Consider the following 20,666-nt stretch of genomic DNA (forward strand, 5'->3'; position numbering starts at 1 on the left):
AAAAAAAAAAAAAAAAAAAAGAAAAAAGAAAAAGTGCAAGGCCAGGGCTGGCTGGGCGGCGGAGCGCGGGCACGCGCCTCCTCTTCATGCATCGCAGCAAGCGGGGTGGCTGCTTGGGTTGGCTTGTCTAGTTTTTCTCTCCGCCTTTTCTTTGAAAACTAGTAACCGGTAAATAAGGGTAGGACGGATGCATATTCTACTAACTGGTGTGAGAAATACTGAAAACTGCATTCAAGTAATATTTCTGCACTATTATGAACGTGTCACTATGTTATCTTACATCTGGAAAAAAAGGGGGGGGGAGCGATGCTCTGTACAGGGGCGGCRGGAGGGAGCAAAACGGAGGAGGAGCTGGGCAAACAAACAGTGACGAGGAATAGATGGGCAATTTATTACTTTCGAGGGGCAGGGAGGAAGAGGAGAAAAATAATTTTTCTGTTTTTTTTTCTTCTTTTCCTTTTTTTTTCCCCCTTTGCGCCTGTGTTTGGTTGGGTTTTACTCCTCGCGCAGCTGCAGGCGGTAGCGGTGGTAGCGAACCTGGAAAAACATCCTCTCTAGTAAGGAGTGCGTCATCCCCGGGAGGGTGTAATGTTCAACGACGCCCACGTGTTTGAACCCCAAGGACTCGTAGAGCTTGTGGGCTGCCATCTTCACGGCCGTGGTTCCCAGCACGACGGACGAGTAGTTGTTGAGCACGGCGAACTCCAGCACCTTGCGGCCCAGGGCCTTGGCGATGCCTTTGCCCCGGTAGTTGGAGTCGACGGACATGCGGCGCAGCTCCACCGTGTTGTCCTCCTCGTTGCCCCGGGCCGCCACGATCCCCACCACGTTGCCGTCCAGGACGGCGACCCAGAAGCAGGAGCCTGCGGGAGACAAAGCACCGCGTGGAGCCGCCGGCGCCGGACGCGACCCCGTGCCRCCGCGGGAACCAGCCCGGCACGGCTCCCCGCGCCGGGAAAACACCCCGTTTCCTCTAGTTTTAGGTCCACCCAGACATTTAAAACGAACGAACACCACCCAAACCTCGGGACTCGGAGCCGTGCTCCAAGCTCTTTGCGCTCCTTCGTGACGCGCCTCAGCCCCAGCGCCGGGCCGGCCGGCCCCGCTGCACGCGGCGGGGCGGCAACCCCGCGCGCCTTCTGGGGTTTTACTTACAGCTTAATTAAAGCGATTTTGAGTTTAACGTGAAAAGCGATAGCGCCTGGCACGTGCCCCGGTGCGCGCGGCGTGTGAAACGCTCAGAATTAGCACCGGACTGGGCGCACCTGCTCAAGCAGCGCGGGTTGCACGCGGCTCCCGTTTACGCCAGCGCGGGCAGCCCCGAGGACCGGGCGTCCGCGCCGGCTCTCAGCACCGCTGCTCTCAGCACCGCTGCTCTCAGCACCGCTGCTCTCAGCCAGACCCTCCGGCCGGCCGCCGGGGACCTGCTGCTGGCGCGCGCGGGGGGAGGCCCCGGGGGCAAACCCTCGTGTTCAGCCCATTGCAGCTCCGCAGGTTCTCCTTGGGCCTCCTCAGGTTTTCTCCTCTCAAGCCACAAAGATAAACACAAACCYGGACAGCTGCAAGCCTCCCTGCCCTTCCAGTCCTCCTCCTTCGAGGCMTCTGCCTTGGCCCTCCTCTGCCTCCTCCGTGCTCTGCGCTTCCCTCCATCCCTCATCATTACAGACGTCCAAATCCCTCCTTCCGCTCGCTCTGGCCCAATCCCCTCTCCGGTTTTCGACCCTGCAAGAAGAGTCGCTCAGGAGGTCTGCTCTTCCCAGATGCCTCGCGCCGAGCTCCCGCTGCCTGCCTGCCCTTTCTGCTGGAGGGTCCCACCAAAGACRAGGCCCTCACCACTTGGCTCTCTCCCAGAGGACATCTCCCAGCTGCGGATGGGACCGCTGAGGCCTCCCCTCCGCGCGCCAGGTGTGTGGGCACCTCCCGGCAGGTACGGGGTGCTCGGTGTATGGGTATTTGGACACCTCCATGCCGCTCATGCCCAGACTGCCTCTGCACACAGGCCCTTTGCCAGCACCGGGTCCAGGTCGTCCTGGTTTTGGGCAAGGCAACACCAGCTGTTACTAAACTGGGTTTTCTCCAGTTTAAGCATCCAGTCTCTTTGCAACTCTCTGCCCTGACCCCCAAACRCCTCCTCCCACGACGACTGTCCCAGCACGCTAAAGGGGAGCCCYGGGAGAGCAGAGCGTGCCGAGCAGCCTGTACGGACCACTGTCATGGGAAACCACCTCGCTCAGCTCCTTCAGACCTCCAGTCACTCAGGTCAGAGTTTGGGCTTCAGCAATGCACAGGTAAAAGCTGTAATAAACCACAAAATGGTTGTGACCTGCCTAACAAGCAAGGCAATTTTGAGTTGTTCACGCTTCACAGATTTAGTGAAGTTGCCCTGGTTCCTACAAGTGTTTTCTCCCCTTATCTCCAAGGGGGCCAGCCTGATGGGCCACCGCTGTTAGAGCCGAGGCCCAGGGGGAGATAGCTCCCAGGCAAGCTCCAGAAAGCAACACCCTCCTCTGAAAAGGCCCGTTCAGAGCATCGCCACCATTTACCATACAAATAGGCACAGGACAAAGGAGAGCAGATATGAACACTGGGGTAAGTTTTGCACTAGGAGGTTAGCTGTGCTTATGAGCGAAGCAGAGAGATGTCCCGAGGAATAAACAGGACTTACAAAACATGTTGGGAGATTAAGCAAAGCCAGGGCTCCCTTATCTCTTGCCTCCTTAAAGTTATTTCAAATATCTGGGATGGCAAGAGGCCAGCTGCCCTATCTTATCTTTCTACACTCCTCTATGGGTTGTCTGTCTTTCAACAACATCGCTCCATACCTTGGCAACAAACTATACCAGCTTACTAAGCAGTAACTTGAAACAAGTAGTTGTCTACCAACTCAGGCTTTACCACYGTGAAGCTTCCTGGTCCAGTGAGACCATCACTGGAGATGCATTTTATTGTGCACACAAAAAGCCAAAGTACTTGCCCAAAGAAATCCAYGCTAAAAGGAGAATAACCTCAAAGGGTTTGACACAGCTCCTCAGATGATGGCACATGGAGCATGAAAGCACACCTGACAACAGCTTCTTTCTGCTCCAAATTTAGGGCTGATTCCCAACTTTTTATGACCAGAAGAGAGCGTTCTTCCAATCCACCCACAGTGTTCCTTCACTGCGGGCTGCCCTTGTGCATCGTCCCCCTCCTTCCTGCTGTGCCCTCCCACAGCTGTCTGCCACCACRCGTCCCGAGCCAGGGTGTCCCAGAGCAATGACACCACACTCCTGTCCACGGGCTCGCAGGACACAGCCACAGCTGCCACGACTGCTCCCACACACCTCCTCTCCCAGCACTCATCTCCCCGCAGGAGCTGCTCAGCTCTCCCCCACGCAGCCGACAAGGCTGGTGAGTGAAAACAAACTCAATTTATTTTTAGTGCAAATTCTTCGCCACCCTTTGGTGAATAATGGGCCAGTGGGTGGATGGGTGGAAAGATTGGAGCCAAAAGCAACAGCAGAGAAGACTGCTGGAAGAGGAGGGGAAAACTAGACGTCAGCCTTCCCCATCATCTCAAGTCCTACATGATCAAATATAGCTGTTTCCTACAGCTTCTTCACGTCTCTTCACAGGGTTCAAGGATAGCTACTCTGAAAACTAGGAATTAGTAGCTGTGCTTTGCTCTTTCTAGTACCTCAATAACATGACAGAAAACTCACGTTATGAAATACATTTAAAATCCACTGTTTTCAATTAAATTCCTCCTTGACTTTCACAAGAGCAAGTAAAGCTCCACCAGCCCCAGAAGCAGGTGACCACACTCTGCAAGCATTGCTGACAAGCAATGGACAGCCTCGCATGTCCCTTAAGATCTGTCTGGGTCCCCTGCAGGACCCTGCGCCAGAGCAGTGAGCTGGTCCAAGTGCTGAGCCAGGTGGGAACTCATCACTCATGTCTCAGAGCTGGACAGGTGGTAGGTCTGCTCCTGGAACTGCCACCAAGTGTTGGCGATGATGTTCTGTGGGTCTAGGTATTTTCCCACTGGAAGGTATTTTCAGCGGGAGCTCAATATACGGCATTTCCAAAAATCTCACTCTTGAATCAGACCATTTTCCCCCTCTTTCTTCAAGGGCAGCACTGCTGGCTCCCAAAGCTCCTACAGTCTCGCACTGATTTTCATTGCGTAGAACGTGCACTTGGGTGCAGGCAAGCTGGTTTCAAATGCTTTTCTCCGTCCTCCCACCCTCCAAATAAATGAGAGGCTGACAACACAGAGCAGGTGCCGCCAGCTTGTGCTGTGATCAAAATGAAAGAAATTCTCCCTCTTTTGGAGACAGTGACTTCCATAGTTCCTTGTAGCATGTCATTTCCAGACAGACAGGCAATCTCCAAAGGCAACATCCCTTTTAGCATGTTTTCCATGCTTTTCATCCTTTTTCATCCCTGCTTTATCCTGTCATGGCTACACAGATGCAAGCRATTCCCCTCCCAGCTCAAAGCTGTCCAGTGCGATATCCTGAGAGTATCACCCAGACACAGCAGCCAGTGGGGTCAGTTGGAAGCTGTTACCACTATAAGGAGCTCGTGAAGCCAAGTGAAGGTGTGTAAACTCCTCTGTGCCTTCACTGGAGCTATGAAATCCTCTAAGGACTGGCCACGGTAAGCAAAGGAAGCCAACACCATCTGAGACTATCATCYCAGGGACTCCAGCCAGGCCCCAAAATTAAAAATTGCAAACGCATAGCCTCAGCAGAAATGCAATTGGTGGGTCTGAGCTGTGGGGGGAGGAGATGGAGGCTGCCCACAGCCCCCACACATGGCTTTGCGTGATCGCTGGAAGCRGCAGGAGAGCCTCGGCTCATTGCTGCGCTCTCCCTCTTCCAGCCAAGATCTTCCTTGGTCTGCAAGGCAGGGGCCGGGCAAAGGGAAGAAGTTGACCTCTGTGCTTTCCACAGGACAGGGCCTGTAATTCCCTCACTCATAGACCTACATAAAAGCTTGCCAAAACCACCAGGCTCGCAAAGCCCAGTCAGCAGGACYCAAACTGCTCCCGAGGACGCACAACCCGCTGTCGTACCGTGACACGGCCAATGCGGCAACGCCGCACAGAAACACCGGGAGAGCTGAAACACAGCATGCCGTAACACCACGAAGCTTTAARTATTTGCCCTTGGGATCTCATGTGCAGCCTCTTTTGCCACCCCTTGCTGTGATCTGGGACAGATCGGCGGCCCTTTCTGCAAAACCGGGGCGGTGCAAGCAAGGCAGCGCGTGGGGAACCAAACGTGCTGCCAGGCACTAGACACCAGGGYTGTGGGATTATTATTTATTTACTGATGACCAGGCAAAAAGCCCCAAAGGTCAGTGCATCTCCTCTCTTCCCACTAGAGCTAATTATATAGCTTTAAGCGAGCACCAGGCAGTACCATGGTGGGAAGCAGACAGTCCCTGACCTCGGCTCCCCGTGCCCCGGTCCACGCGTTTCTGATGCTAAGCCACCTCGAGCTTCCATCTCGTACGGGTTTTGAAGAGGGAACGGAGGAGCTCGTTACTTGAGGCAACTGTCCTCCCTCCTTCCCCTCCGTTCTCCGTGAAACGAGGGACGGAGCAGCCAAGTTAAATCAACGTCAACAGAGAGCAGAGGCTCCTCTGGGGCTGTAAAATGCCTACTGCCAGTTTGAGGAGTTTCGGGCATGCCTGTCTCTGGTCTGACTGGAAATGCTTCGGGTGCAGAGACTGGCCAAGGACAGACACAACAGCTGCACCGGCGACGGGCTGCAACTGCTCAACCAACCGGCACAGGCGTGGATTTACACGTCCATGAAGCACAGCATCTCCCTCTACCTCCATCTTCCCGCGCCCGAGCTCCTGCCCCTTCCACGCTCCCAGCAGTCACCCATGGGGACCAGAAGGGCTGCAGCTCACCTGCCTTGCCGTGAGCAGTGCCCCGGGCACGGCCCGCTGCCCTGCTACCAGCAATCCCTGCTGGAAGGGGGCGAGGAGCCGAGGCCAGCGCCACGCTGAYGGACGGGGTGCCGGAGGCAGGCCGATGAGATCGCCCACGTCCGCGGGCAGCGCAAGAAGAAGGGGGCAGTTTGGGCTCCATCTGCCGTCTTCTCCAYCCTTGCTACCCTTCTACGCCGTTGCCCCGTGGAAGAGGCGGACAAAACCAGCGCAGCAGTTAGGCGGGTTTTAGCAGCCTCCCCAAACCGCTGGAGGATCCGACGCTGGTTTCCCCCCATCAGGGCACGGACTGGAGATCTGCAGCACCAGAGCGAGCTGTACTCACGAGCCCGGGAAAGACTGTCCCCACCCTGAACCTCCAGCGCTGGCAGACAGCTAGCGCGGGGGACCCGCCGCTGTGCCCCCYGCTCCGCCGCAGCACCCCGCTGCCTGGCCCGTGAACGGCCGCGTCCCACATCACCGTCTCATTTTTCAAGCGGGCTTCAGTGCCGCAGGGCCTGGCGTGAGCCCACCCGTGCCACCGCCGCGGGAGCGCGGCAARACCCCAGGACGCCTTCGGCGCCTTGCAGGAACGGCTTTGGGTGAGGCAGGGAGGAACGGGGGCGGAGGCAGCAGAGAGGGCAACGGCGCATCTCCAGCACGTTAGAGGTGCTCCGTTAACAACGGGACTTAAATCTCGTGCTGGGGCCTCTTGCTGGCTGTGATGCACCTTGAAAGGCAAAGAGTGCAACAAGGTGAACGCGGAGCARCTGCCCAAGGAAGCTGCAGAAGCAGTTATAAAGGATTAGAAACACCCTTATTAGTGCGTATCTGAYGCATCAGCTCTGCTCACTGCTACTGAAGAAGGGCAAGAAGCTGCCAGTGTGGCCGCTGCCATCTGCTAAGTCATCGGGAGAAATCAGCTTCAAACAGCGGCTGTGTTTTTTCACGGGAGCAATTGTTATCAGTCAGCAAAGAATTAAATAGCTTAAAAGAAGCGGATAAAGACCAGAATGTGCAATTTGGGCCCAGTGTTATCCTCAGTGTTGACTGCACGGCGACTCCCAAATCTGCATGTGGCTTGCTAAGCAAAATGGACTGGTCTGCACAAACTGAGGAAAAAGAAAAGTTTAAAGTACTTTCAGAGTAGATATTTCCTATGCATCCAAAAATCCTCACTAACCCTATAAATTGCAGAGTCAGACCTTAAGTAAACCAATACTCTGGAGTCTAGACCGTTCTTTAGTTAGGAGTTTAAAAGGGGGAAAAAAAAGAAAAGAAATCAAGCTCTTCTGCCAGCTTTGCTGGCCTGTATCCTTCCCACAGCAGCTCCAGAAGACTGCCGTTACAGTTAGTTTCCTGTTAAATTAGTTTACAAAATAAAATGTGCTGCTGGTTGTTTTTTAAGCCAGCTCCTTTTGTACTTTTGTACGTTGTCCACACTTGGTCCCCATCTTCCAAATCAATCTTTCACTATCTGGCTTTACTGCTTTCTGAAAGGTGAGGAACTGGCATTACAGCATATTCCACTTGCAAATACTGAAAAAAAAATGGAAAAATCTAGAATTATTGGATGTTTTGGAATTCATTATTTACTGGTTGGCTTTTACTTCATGTGCATTACTGTAAAAAGGTGCTGAGCAATAATCACCAAATGATTTTGTTTTGGCTTAGCACTTGGCCTAGACACAAATCTACAGAGCAAATGGACAGAAGTGATCTTATTTTAGCCATCTATCATTACTTATCTGGTCTAAATTTAGTCCGGACTCCCTTGYTCAATAGAAGTGCCTATATCTACCCAGTCATTCCACCAAAAGCTTCACGGCAAAGAGAGGAACCGACGTTACATTTACCTAAGGTTAAATAATAAATGAAACTCTGATCGTTGCAAGGACTTCGAAGGAGTTTGACGCCTCTCTAGGAGAGGTCAAACKTTAAGGCGAGCCACCCTCTGGGAGAGCCCCTCTCCCACCAGCGACCACCGCAGCCAGCCCAGGAGGCCGCATGCGCCCGTGGGGCGAGGCGTAATCGCGCCTCGGCACGCAGCGGCCCACGCGCGAGCTCTCGGAGCCCAGGGCCGGGCACGAGCTCCAGGGGGCCTCCCCTACACCACAGCAAGATCGCCCACCTAAATCTCAAACGCGTTTACGTATTTAAAATACGACAGACCTAAAAAACGAGGGGGGAGAAAAAAAAAACAACCCACCCACCGGCCCACACTACATTACATTCCTTCCCCTGCTTCCGAGGGCACGAAGAAAGGTTACGCCAGACCTCAGGAGGGCCAGGGACGGGCAACCCCCGGCAGGAAACCAACGCCATCCTGCGGGATAAAACTCCCCCCCGCGAGCTGGGGCTCCCGTGCGGGCTGCCGCAGATGCTGACCAGCTCTGCGAACAAACACGYGAGTCGCTGGCTCTAATCCAGCGAGGTGACCACAAAAAAAAGGGGGGGCCAAAGGGAGGGTTTGGGAGCGTCCGGCTGCACCTCCCCGCGCGGCGGCGGACGGGCACCTCCGGCCCGCACGCGCCCTGCGGGGCGTTTGGCGGGTTCGGGGCGCTGCTGCCCCCTCGGCGAAACAGGGATCCCCTCCAGTTACCGACACAGCGGATCAAACCTCCCCACCCTCTAACTTCCCGCTGCGTTAGTAGTCTGCTGCAGTGAAACACTGCACTGTTACAGTGTCTCTGGAACTAGCGAGGAATTCGTTACTCAAAGCAGAAGAGACAGAAAAAGTAAGGAAAGGCTCAAGGCACCGATTCAGCACAAGCAATGAATTCCTATTTCTATCACAGCCGTGTGCAACGGTGCTACGCGCACACCCAGGCACGCACACCCTTTCCCAGGGCACAGGAAGCCAGTCAGAAATCAACCGGGACCAACCCACCCCTTCCTATCACGGCATGCTAACAGTCCCARCCTGCCAGGCTAACGTTGAGATGATGCCCCAAAATCCACTGCAATAGACTGGGAAGGGTTCGAGAGGCGAGGAATCGGGGCGGCGATGGAGCGCRGCTCCTAGCACGGCCCCCCGTCCTCCCCAAACCAGCCCCCGAGGGACTGTTCTCACCGGGATCAATCTGTGGGTCAAAGCTGTTCCCARCCTCTGGGTAAGGAGCAGGAGAAAGGAGAAACAGGCTCCTCTGGTCAAGCCAACTGCCTCTCTGCCCTTTTGCCATCCAGGCAATGCACTACCTTTGGGAAGAYAGTCACCCCAACATGGAAGGTAATGAAGGAAAAAAAAATCCACTTGCACCATGCCAAAAAACATGGCCTTTCCCTTGGAAAGGAGGTCTTCCATGTGCTTGTGGCATCCAGCACTGGAGGCTGGGACAGACTGATGCTTCAGCTTGCAGAGAATGCAACTGCTGACCAGAAGGAAAACCTCTCTTGTGTTTTCAGGCTTTTTCCAATAACCGGAGAAGCCTCTGAATCCACTCATACCGTCCTTCCTCAGGCATCACCTCCCTGAGATAACTGCCCTCGGCCCCACACAGTAACTTCACAGCACCCTTGCCTGCAGTTCTCTTTTTCTAGATTCACTGCAAATATTTAATCCCTGGAGAACTGTTATATTTACACCTAACACAGCCAAACTAGCCCTGGTGGAAGGTTGCTTCAGTTGTTCCACCTGCTTATGTCACGGCAAAGTGCTTTTTTCACCCCCCTCACTGTTAGGGGTATTATACGCCAGGGACACAACGCAAACAACTCGGGCAACATTTCACTTCTCTGCCACGTAACTCATGAAAACAGAAAGTCCCTAAAAGCCCGTAAGAGAGCCTTGGTATTTTCTGTCTGCCGCTGTTTGCCAGTGCTCTGCACCGTGCTACTGACTCCACCGAGCAGCCGTGAGCACCTGCACCAGCACACGCTCTTAACTGTGAGCAAACCAATGCCACGTAAAGCCAGAGCAATGCTCCAGCGAAGGAGGCACGTCCACACCTGGACGCTGGCTCTCCTTAAAAACCACGTGCTGCTATGCTGCTCTTTCAGTACATTAAGGCAAACGYGTCTTGGGTGTAATTCCACCACACTCTACTACATCCAGGCTCAAACTGGCACATTATTCAACATGGCATCAAAAGAAAATTCTGCATCCATAAATACATGAACATCTGTCAGGCTGGGCACAGAAACGGACCTGCTGTGGATGATGCACTGACATCAAAGTTACATGTGTAAATCTCTCCATCTCAAAACAAAGCCTGTTCCTCATATTGCTGCACGAGACCATTCCAGCCAAAAAGTCACAACACAAACCCACTCCAGTTATTCCCAGATCTCCCATGRTGACCATCTACCAACATCACCCACCCAACATCCATTCGAGTGTGGTCCTACTGCCCACGGTCTCAGCCCAAACACAAACTATGAGACCTCCGGATTTRAACAAGAACTGTAAAATAATCAGTGGAGCAACTAACTGACCACCACCTCGCTTCACACGCGGACAGGCAACACCTGGGAACTGCAGGGCAGCACGTTCAGAGCTAGTGAAAGCAAATACTTTTATGCAGCRCATTATTAGCCAGGGCACGCTCATCCACTGAGTAACTGCTGAAAGAGGATCAACTTTAACATGAGCAGCACCCTAGCCAGGAGATACGCAAAACCACACGAACCTGGGCGGAAGTGCAGCATTTGGAGAATTTGGTGATTTTCCTGAAACCAAAAGGCAACACTAARCCCCACACCTGATACAAAAATAGGGCAAAATGAACATAACTACCAGTACCTGCCACGAGCAGGTTCCTGGATGAGGCAACTCTTCCTTCTGATGCACCAGTTTTCCCCAAGTCCTCACGAAGCTCATCTCACGGGCACTGCCGAGCGCACACAGCAGACTCGAGAGCGGCTTGCTCCAGCTCTGTGCTTCCCGTTAACGCCACAGACTCCCTGCGAAGAGCACGACACCATTCGGCCCTGCGCTGCAGGGTGCCCCAAAGTATACTCCAAACTCCCAGCGAAAGACTAGGGATTTAAGCACATCATGAAGTTAAAGCAAACACATCACTGCATCTTTAGCCAAGCTCCAAGTTCCATCCCTGCAAATGCAATTTTTTTAAAAAAAGAATTCCACCGAAATCCTCTTTTGAGCTCTCCACGAAAAGTGTTCCCACTTCTTAAGACTCTCCTCAGATGCTTTGATGCTTTTCAGAGGACTAGTGTCTCAAAAAAAGCCCTGTAAAACCTGACGATGGCTTATYCCCCAATGAAAATCACTGCTCAAGAGGCATAGAGCAATGCTTCCCACCGAACACTCGCAGGTTTAAAGAAAAAAAAGAAACAAATTGTATATTTTCATAGCCATTAAGCAAATCTGACTTCACAGGCAGCAAAAGATTGAGAAGTGTTTTAAACCGTTTCGATTTTTAAAAACTCACCTGAACTCTCATTACCATCCTTTCCTTAAAATAACTTCCCATCCTTGCCATCTCTCTTGTTTAAGAAAATCCACCACTAATGATGAAATTCCAGGAAAGGTCTCTGTACTCAGACACGCATGCAGGAGAGAGAAAACTGCTGCTAAGCAGACAGAAGCTGAACATCTGACATCCTTTCACTGCTCTGCTCTCTAACTAAGCAGCATCTAAAATTGGCTGGTGCTTAAAAATGGCAGGTGCTCCAAAACAGTCTATTTTCAAAAGCTTCTCTTTGCAAGTTCTACTACTTACATTATTTTAAATTGAAGGGCTACGTATTTAGGTCTTCCCTGGATTCCCACCAGAAGTGTTATACAGCGTTTCTGACGCTGTTCGCTACTTCCAAAGAGCACGAATAGATCTGGCACCTCCAAAAAAAGAACAGAAAAGCCCTGATCTCAGCAAATTGATTTTTTTCCCCTGTAGTCTGACTGCAATAATGATTTTATATCTCCTATGAAAATCGAAAGAATGGGCTTTATAGACACAGGCTGGAAAAGAGGGACAGGCCACGTTGTCCAGACGCATCCGAGCGCGACGCGGGTCCGACCCTTCGGAGAAGCTGCCAGAAACCCTGTTACCAGAAGTTCATTTGCCTTTGGGCAAAACGTTTTCTCCCCCCTCCGCCACCGCCACCCAGGCGGGGAGACAGATGAGGGACGGGGGCAGGCAGGGACCGCGCGGCGCCCGGGGTGCTCGCCGCGGATCTGCGCTCCCGGCTCCACCGCAACCAGCTCTTCGTAAAGCATCCCGGGGTCTAGCCGGCGTTTCCTTCGAAAGCCTACAGCACCACCACCAATTTCRTCTGGGGCCAAAGAAAGTACCACGTTCAACTCTAAATGGAGATTTTTGGTTCATTATTGTGGGAAAAAAAAACAGAGGGAAGAGTAAATCAGCTTAGTTTGGATCAAAGCTGTTTTCTCTTTTATTTTCCATTTCCTGAACTGAGAAATCATTTTCTTATAAAGCCTCAGGTTTTCAGTTTTTCCATTTGGATAAATGCTAGAAGCAGTACACAAATTTTAAGTGACAAAAATATCACTCACAAGTGATCATTTTGAGCAGTATACACTGATGTGAGACTAATGCATTATATTTTTCTATTAGCTCTTGCATCATTGCAAACCCAGTTTTCAACAGCAATAKCCCACGCAGCTATTTAAAAATACGTCTGTAACACATTTATCCCATATTTATTCTATATATTTGACATATATCTGTATCAAAAAAAAAAAATAAACCTTTGAATCATCCATCAAACAGTTGTAGAAGAAAATGACTCGTCCAGTAGGTCACCAGCCACGGCCGCGGCGCCCCGCGAGGGCTCCCGCTTGCACCCYGCCGCGCTCGCGGCCCCGCGGCAAGCGCCCGCCTGGCAGGGCGATCCCCCATCCCAGGCGCCTGGATACAGCACGCCCAAATAAAAACGTGAATTGGATCAAATGCACTTTTTTTTTTCCTTTCTTCAAAATCCACTATTTTAAATTGGGAGAAATTTTAAAAAAAAAAAAAAAAAAAAAAAAAACTTGAAAACTAGGCCATGTATTCAGGCTATCACATATCATGTAAGAATTTTGGATAATTTTTTTTTTTCAAATTTTTACAAGCCTTAAGATGCAGACTGACACCGACCCATCATTTCTGAAGTATTTAGGCATCCAGCTGCGCACTCTGTGGGGCACCAGCCCTAATCGCTGATCCTTATGAAAAATCCTAGGTGGTGAAATGCCTCTAGCGCATTTCTCTAGCGGGGAGATTTGCAGCTCATGCTCTTAAATTCAAGATTCAGTGTCAGAGGGGCTCAGAGCTTCATACTTCTACAAATCTTGCCACGATTTAGATACCTAATGTGAAGCCTAAGTTTAGGCTATTTTGAAAATCCAGCCCCAAAACATGCTTCAGGGTAATTTTAAATCTTGGCCATTACTAAGGAAGCAGCTGACAGAAGGAAGAAAGAGCTGAACACCCTTTAAAAGATGCATAAATTTGCATTTAAACTTGAGGAGAAAAATCTCATATTCCTTCTTAGGATTTATTCACTGAGACCGTGAGGAGGAAATGGACACAGCCGTATTATGAAAAAGCATCCGACATAGGAGAAAATGTTAAAAAAAAATTGCTGAAAGCCAGATCAAAGCAGAGCCTGATGCTCCTGCCATTTTAGCGCTGGTAAGTCCCTGCACCGCTTGTGTTTGCAGGTCTTGAGAAACTCACTATGTCTGAAAAACTACTGATGTTCCACTTACACAGTGTTTTACTGCTTGTATTGCACATTACTTAATAGCACTCGCGTGTACCGGGGTTATTTAAAACTCTAATACCTTGCATCCGGAGCTTTCCGCTCTTTTCCAAGCATCATATCCATCCAGTCATGGCTACTAATTTAAATACTGCTGCATTAACTGACAATCACGTCAATTATAGACTACCTTTAGAGTGAGTTCTCGACTGCGTGGAAAAAAATAGGCTACATTACTCTGCAGAATTTACTACAAAATGCATTTTAATCTAATTTTCACATGGCAGCTTGCCAAAGCTGGTGGATCTGAAGCGAGATCTGGTTTTGGCTGACAGACGTGCAGGCTTCGGCACGGGCTCGCGCTCCCGCTCCCGCCGAAGCGGCGGCTGCAGCAGCCCGCAAGCGAACGCGTTGATCGCGCTCGTGCGCAGGACGCCGTCCTGCCCGGGGATTCGGCTCCAGGAGGATGCGCGCAGGCGTCCGGCCCCGGCCAGCGCGGCCCCGCGCACCCCGTGGCCAAGCGCCGGCGGGACCAGGRCCGGGCGGGCTCTGCGGGTGGAAGACGAGGCTCATCCGCAAACGAAACGAGCCAGCCAACGGGCCCAAACCGTGTCCCAGGGGGTGGGTCTGGGGAGAAGGAACCTGATCTTGAAGACACTTTACACGATTCAAAGGAAAAAATACATAGATTTCAGTCGATCAGCAATGATGGACAGAACACATCCTTAACTCTTAGGAACAGAGGAACTCTTTTTCCTAAAGCTTCCCAACAAATCTGGGACAGACACCAACCAGGAACTGCTAAGCAGCAGCATCACCGCTTGCCCATCTGATAAGAGGCCTGCATCTGAAAAATTTTCAGAATTATTATTAAATACACTTTCCACTATAGATTAAAGCAGAGGTTAAAACTCTCTAATCCTAGCCTTGCAGGAAGTCCCTGATCTGCACAGCTCACTGCTTGAGGCAGCTTCCCTGAACGTAGAGGGGTGCCACCATAGGAGATGTTTGCAGGAAGGCCCTTGGCTGTCCAAGGAAGAGACCTATCGCCAACTCCCAGCCCCGGTGGGAAACACCACCATGATTCAGGAGGCTGAGATAAGGTCACAGCCTCTCCTCTGGGCTTTCTGCCTCAGAGCCATCTCCAAGCCCCATATTGGGCTCATCACCCCATACAGCGGGCATGGAGAGACAGGCACAAAAAAAACAGGATTCACGACAGCCAGCTCAGGAGTCTGGCAGGCCCCGAGCTCAGCGCGCTGCAGAAGCCAACAAGAAATGCTTGATAGACGCCTCAGACTCCTGCTGCCTCTCGGGCACGGACAACCTGGACAACCTGGGCAGGGCCTGGGAAAACACATTCCTCCACGGGCAAGCAGCAGCCCCGAGCTCTCTCCTGGAGGCAGGTGACTCGGCCCTCTTTGCAGAGCAAGCAAGAGCAGCTCTGCTCTCCCAGAACAATGTTATCAGCTGCAGCCTCRTCCCCCCTTATCTGGTGGCTCAGCTGCCTCCGCCTTACCCAGAATGTGGAAGAACTAGGCTCCGTCGCCTCCCCCTCTGCCACAGGGGATTCAAACCCACCCCGGCCCCCTCCTCGTGTCACGGAGCGGTGAGGCCAGCAGGCCCACCGGAGCCAAGCCCTGATCCACGCTAGGAGCTGAAAGCAAGCTCCTCAAGTCAACTGAGAGCTCTACCTCACCTCGAGCCAACGTGCCAACAGCTCACTTGGATGCACTGCGGCTGATCAAGAGGAGCTTTGCAGGGAGCTAAAGCAGATGAGCTCCATTTTGGGGAGAAACCCTCTCCTTTTGCAAGGCAAGGCAAAGCACAGCTGCTAGCAAAGCACCGGGAGCTCTTAGCTGCAACACAGAAAACCAAGGTCTCCTCCTAGGGTGGCCCCTGGATTTTACTACTCCAGGCACTCTCTACAACAGTCCGGTACCCCCAAAATGACTAGGTGCCATGCAGACCCAAAGTGTGACCAGGAAAAGCAGGACTGTTGAAACAACACGTGCCCCAAAGGTTTGCCAGCAGCTGAGCAGGTTTGGTAGGTATCACACAACTTCACATCCATCTTCTTTTGCACCCAAGTTCAACTCCCCCAATGTAAACTCTGTTCCCGTGCTATAAAACCACCAATCCAAGAGCTTCTATGCACAACTCATTAAAATGCTTGCTCTTTACCTAGATGAATGTCCCACCAAAGATATGAAATAATGAACACCTCAACAGGAATGAGCAGTGCTGATCTCATCCTGACCAGCTGACTCTGACCTCATCTCAGCTGGGGTCATTCTGGGAGACGGATGTGATTCTGAAATCTCTGCCAAAAACAAAATGGCACAGGACATCCCTCCCATGGGCTCGGCTCAGAAAAGMGCACTGCATCGACCAGCCAAGAGCAGGAGGAATTGAATCTTCATGTGCAGTCTTTCTCTAGCCCCTCTTGTTTGGGATACAGTCCTACTCCAGGGCACTTGGGACAATGATGCCACCTCTGCATCCACATCCTCACATGGTGGCAAGGGAAAGCTCTGCCCACCACCAGGCTGGACGAGGAGGGTTGAGGCACACATCTCCTCTCCATTCAACATCCCCAGAGCCCTCTTCGATGGGCATGTTGAGAGTGCCATCTCCYTGTACTGCCAAGTCAAGCGCTGCTCTTGATTTCAACACTGCTGATGCCCATCCATGCCCTGCTGCATCAGCTCCACTGACCTGGCTCACACGAATGCCTGATTTTCTTCAGTGAAAACAGAGACTATTTCAGCTCAAATGAAGTAGTTTTCCTTGTAAAATTATGTTAAACTAAAGCAGACCTTTCGTAACCCCCAAAATACGGCTGTTTCTGCAGAGTCCCATGCAGGTGTCACTACACGTCTGCTTGACATGGTGGCACTACCTGGAAAAGAGGAAAGCCTGATACAGTCAAGATAAGTTTTAAAATTCTGGGGAAGGCCATTGAGACAGTCACGAGGTGCCACGAACTGCAGCGACACGGACACACCTCCAGCAGACCCTGCGAAGGCGCCAGCCAGCGGGCGCAGAGAGTTGAGTGAAAGAGCATCTTAAACCGCCACCAAAGGACTTGCTACAGTTTGTCAGCCAAAGCCCTAACTCAGCCAATTTTGGAGAGCAGCAGTTTCCTATCAGGAACCAGGAGCCCTGTTTTCCCTCAGTTCTCCAGTTGAGATCTTGACCGTGGAAGAGTCTCCAATACACCAAGCAATACCAAATCTCAAATGCACCAAGCAACCAACTGCGACAGACGCTGGAGGAGACACTGTAAAAACTGATTAGTCGTCAAAATCATCAGACTATAAGAGACGCTCCAGCTGTGCTACCCTTATTTGTGTAGAGAAATGCAAGAGGCTGGGCTCTATTTAAAACTATTTTCTTCTTTTTATTTTTGTTTACTAGAGTCTTAAGTTACTCTGGTTGACAATTAAGACTGTTATCCAGTTCCTTTCTTTTTGACTGCCCCAGTGCCCGTTTTTGCTGTCTTTGAAGGGGGGGGGGTGGAACCTCAAACCCAGGAAGTTTCCACTGAGCTATTCTTAAATGAGAAAATTTTACGTCGTGCTCAAGAGGGTGTTTTAGTCATTCAGTCTTGTGTTTTAAGCCCTCAGTTGAGCACAGAACTCAACATACAAACAAATCCTTTAAAATCAACAGCAAAACAGCAATTTCAAGGCAATCCATGAGCTTACGACCAAACGCTAGCCAAAGCATTCGCCAAATCCTTGCCRTAAGGGTAAGATGGCAAGAGGAGAAAAAAAATTGAATTCTGGCTAACATGCTTCTGCAGAGGCACCTGTCAGCACCTATTCTTCAGCTCATACAAAACCCCGTGGACAAAATTTAAAACAATAACTAACTTTGAGACTAGTGGTTCAGAAAAACTGCAAAAGAAAAAAAAATAATGTAGTATACTGTCAAGAGCATAAGGGATTGTTAAAATACTAATCATCAAGCTTAGCCGTTATTACCAAAAGCATCTATCAAAAGTCACAGAGCAGCAACCAAAACAGGGGCTTCCCGTCCCCACCACAGCAGCGGGGACTCCCGACCAAACCAAGGGAGCCAAATCCTACCGCAAACCGAGTTCTTTCGGTCGTTGTTTTTAAACTGATCTGCAGCCCACGCGGGTGCTTTGCCAAAATGACCAAAAATGATCCATTTTAGCAGTTAAAGTATTTCTTCATTATCGACGTCTGCCTCACTGGAGGCTATTTGCTGTTGATGCTCCCCGCAGTGCCACTCCTGGCTAGCACAAGGGCCGCGCTGCAAAGCGGCTGCACGGGCGCGCGTTTGCCAAGGGCAAGACTTCAGTAGAACCGTGACCAACGGCAGCAGCAGCATCTGAAGCCCTGGGACCATGCTGCAGGTCCCCACAAAACCCAGTGGTTCTTAAACCCCCCCCCCCCCCCCCAGAAATGCCCCCTTCTCCCACCTTCCATGCTAGGAAAAACATTCAGGTACGTAAATGAGGACTCCCCGACGGCGCTGGAGGCAAGGTGGGCAGCACCTTCCCGAGCAGATGAAGGGTAAGGCCGAGATCTGCTTTCAAGGTGCACTCCGCTACATCCCACTCAGTTGCTTTGGCCTCCCCCAGATTTACTCATGAGCCTCTCGAGCCTGAGGGCAGAGCAGGAATATTTGCTTGAGAAGGACAAGAGACTTAAACCCAGTTTTAATTCATTACCGCCACCTTAACTCCAGAGGTGCCAGTAGTAGCCCTACAGCATTGCAGAAGACGCCCCAGATCAGCAGTCTCTTCCCTAGTATCTAACGGGGAGAGTTTTGAGCAGTGCCCAAGCTGGAGCCACACGCGTGGCCTGGGAGGACGAGCCCTTCTCAGCCCCACGGCCACCCGTAACGCCCGCCTGGCTATCGGGAGAGGCGACAGTTCGGGGCGGGAGGCCGTTTCGTTGCCACCTCCCTCCTTYGGGCAGGGGCGGCAGAGCAGAGATGGCGTTTCGATGGTTGTTCTCAATACGTTCAGGCAGACGACRCAAGTTTCAAAGCTCAAGGCTCTTCCAAGCTGACTATATTTATAGTGGTATCTTACAGCGGAAGAGACCTGACACCTGTATTTTGGGGGAAGAGGGAGCAAAATACTGCATTCAGGTCTCCTGCAAAGCTAAACGAAGCCGCCCCACACAGTTCCACACCAAATGGACAGATACTGCACTAACTGGCCTAACTCAACCAACTTGCTTAATGCTATCACCATCAAGAACATTGAGCAAGTGCTAACGATCCCCTGAATCTGCTTTTTAAGGCATAGCTGAAACCTAATTACACTTGATTAAGTTCTGTCATAAATTTAAACCCATCCACTTACTCCAGAGTTGCAACAAGCCCTCTAAGGTATCATACAGAAGCAACGCAATGCTTTCAAGTCATGGTGTCAACGCAACTGAACTGGATTATGCCACTGACCTTAAAGGAAGCGAGGGCATTCCTCACCCTTCCTTCRAACGTGTTTTCTTTACTTTCTACAAGGGGCAGTGTTATAAACATGGTCACTTTGATCCCTGCCCTCAACCCTGACCAGGCAAATCCTAMGCATTGATGAAAGATTAAACGTTCTTCTGCCGGAGCTCCCTATAACTCTCTCCAGTATAACACACTGGCTAACCTCACTGCAGAGGTGCATGATGTTTTTCAGATGTTTTGCTATAAGTTCTTTCATTTTTGTGGCAATAGCTTTAATGAAGTCTGAGTTTTTAATGATGCGCAAGCTACACACAAGCCACAAATTGGCTGATTTTTACAAAAACAGACCCTAAGTTCAATGCAACATCTGCATACAGTAAGGTAAGAGCTGCAGTAAGAGCTGCACAGGATCGGCACTAAGATGGGAAACAAGATCTGAAGAAAGCACTTCAGACGCGTTGAGGTTTTTATTACAGGACGAACATAATCTTAGAAAAACTTGGAAACTGCACATCAGAAAAGGAAACTTTGTGGTTCCAGTATTCCCTGTTCTCTCCYGTGCACTCCCTAAGCGACCGGGCAGACCCCCCCAGCGAGGTCCGTCACGCCTGGGCAGCGGCAGCACCAATTCAGGGAAATCACGGTCACACACATGCATGAAGAGCAGCTACTCCGAGGAAGCCCAACGGCGCTGCTGGCCGCTGCCTTTGCTCGCCCGGCTCGCTGCTAGCACCGAGCAACCACAAATAGCCACCTGCGAGCCCAGGCCACTTCGAGGGACCCCGCAAACACCCYCTCGGGCTGGCTCTTAGCCCCCGAGAAGGGAAACGGTACCTTCCCCRCCTGCCAAATCCTGCGAGAGTGGTTCCTTCGTAACCCTGCAAGAGACCCTTTTACAGCTCGCCGGGCAAATRTTAGCATTAGATATTACACTTACACAAAGCGCGGACGCACGCGCACACTCATCCCTTCCCAGGGCTGCTCCGCGCCGAGGCATCGAGGGGGCTCCGCGAACAGCGCGCGGGAACGAGGGGGCCTGCTGCGCGCGAGGGGCCTTCGGCCTCCCCTCCGCCCCGGGCTGAGCGCCCATCTTAAAAAAAATTGCAAGAAAAAAATACGCCAAAAAGAGGGGAGAAAGAGCGGGTTTAGGCTCAGCGCGGCCCGAGAGCTGCCGCGGAGGCGAGCGCGGGGCTGGGGGCCGGCGGGCTGCAGGGCCCGCGCGCGCTCACCTGGCGGCTTCATGTAATACTGCTCGATGTCGGACATGTCCGTGTGCAGGGCGCAGTCGAGATAGTGGAGGATAACTTTTCTGCTGAAGTAGTACCTCATGCCCATCAGCAAGACGGGCAAGCAGCAGGTCAGCAGGAAGGACCTGGTCACCACAAAGCACATTACTATGGAGATAAGGAAGAGAAATAAACGACACCTGTCAGAAAAGAGAATTCAGTGTTGATTTCGGAATGCAGACTCATAGAAAATTACTTAAAAAAAAAAGCGCACACAGAACGCACGTTTGCGGTACGTATGCGTGAGCGATGCGATTCACGGTTGCAAGGCGGAGCGTTTCGAGCGGCGGCGCCGCGGGATGCTCGGGGCGCCCCGGCCGGGGAGGCTCGGCCGCGCGCCCCCGC

The 20,666-nt window shown here is 51.7% G+C and overlaps 1 protein-coding gene across 1 annotated transcript in view; it reads right to left on the minus strand.

Annotated features, from left to right (window-relative positions):
• Nucleotides 1-6: 6 nt before the first annotated feature.
• The window catches only part of ASPNAT (aspartate N-acetyltransferase), a 22,183-nt gene continuing 1,523 nt past the window's right edge, over nucleotides 7-20,666 (minus strand). Inside the window, exons 2-3 of the mRNA XM_085309701.1 lie at nucleotides 20,265-20,429; nucleotides 7-863 (exon numbers count right to left, since the gene is read on the minus strand). Of these exons, the coding sequence (XP_085165827.1) occupies nucleotides 496-863; nucleotides 20,265-20,429 (533 nt within the window). The 3' untranslated portion in view covers nucleotides 7-495. The remainder of the gene's footprint in view (nucleotides 864-20,264; nucleotides 20,430-20,666) is intronic.

Source organism: Rhea americana, unplaced genomic scaffold, assembly GCF_003343005.1.
Source record: "Rhea americana isolate MKP2758 unplaced genomic scaffold, rheAme1 scaffold_30, whole genome shotgun sequence".
NCBI classification, from domain to species: Eukaryota; Metazoa; Chordata; class Aves; order Rheiformes; family Rheidae; genus Rhea; species Rhea americana.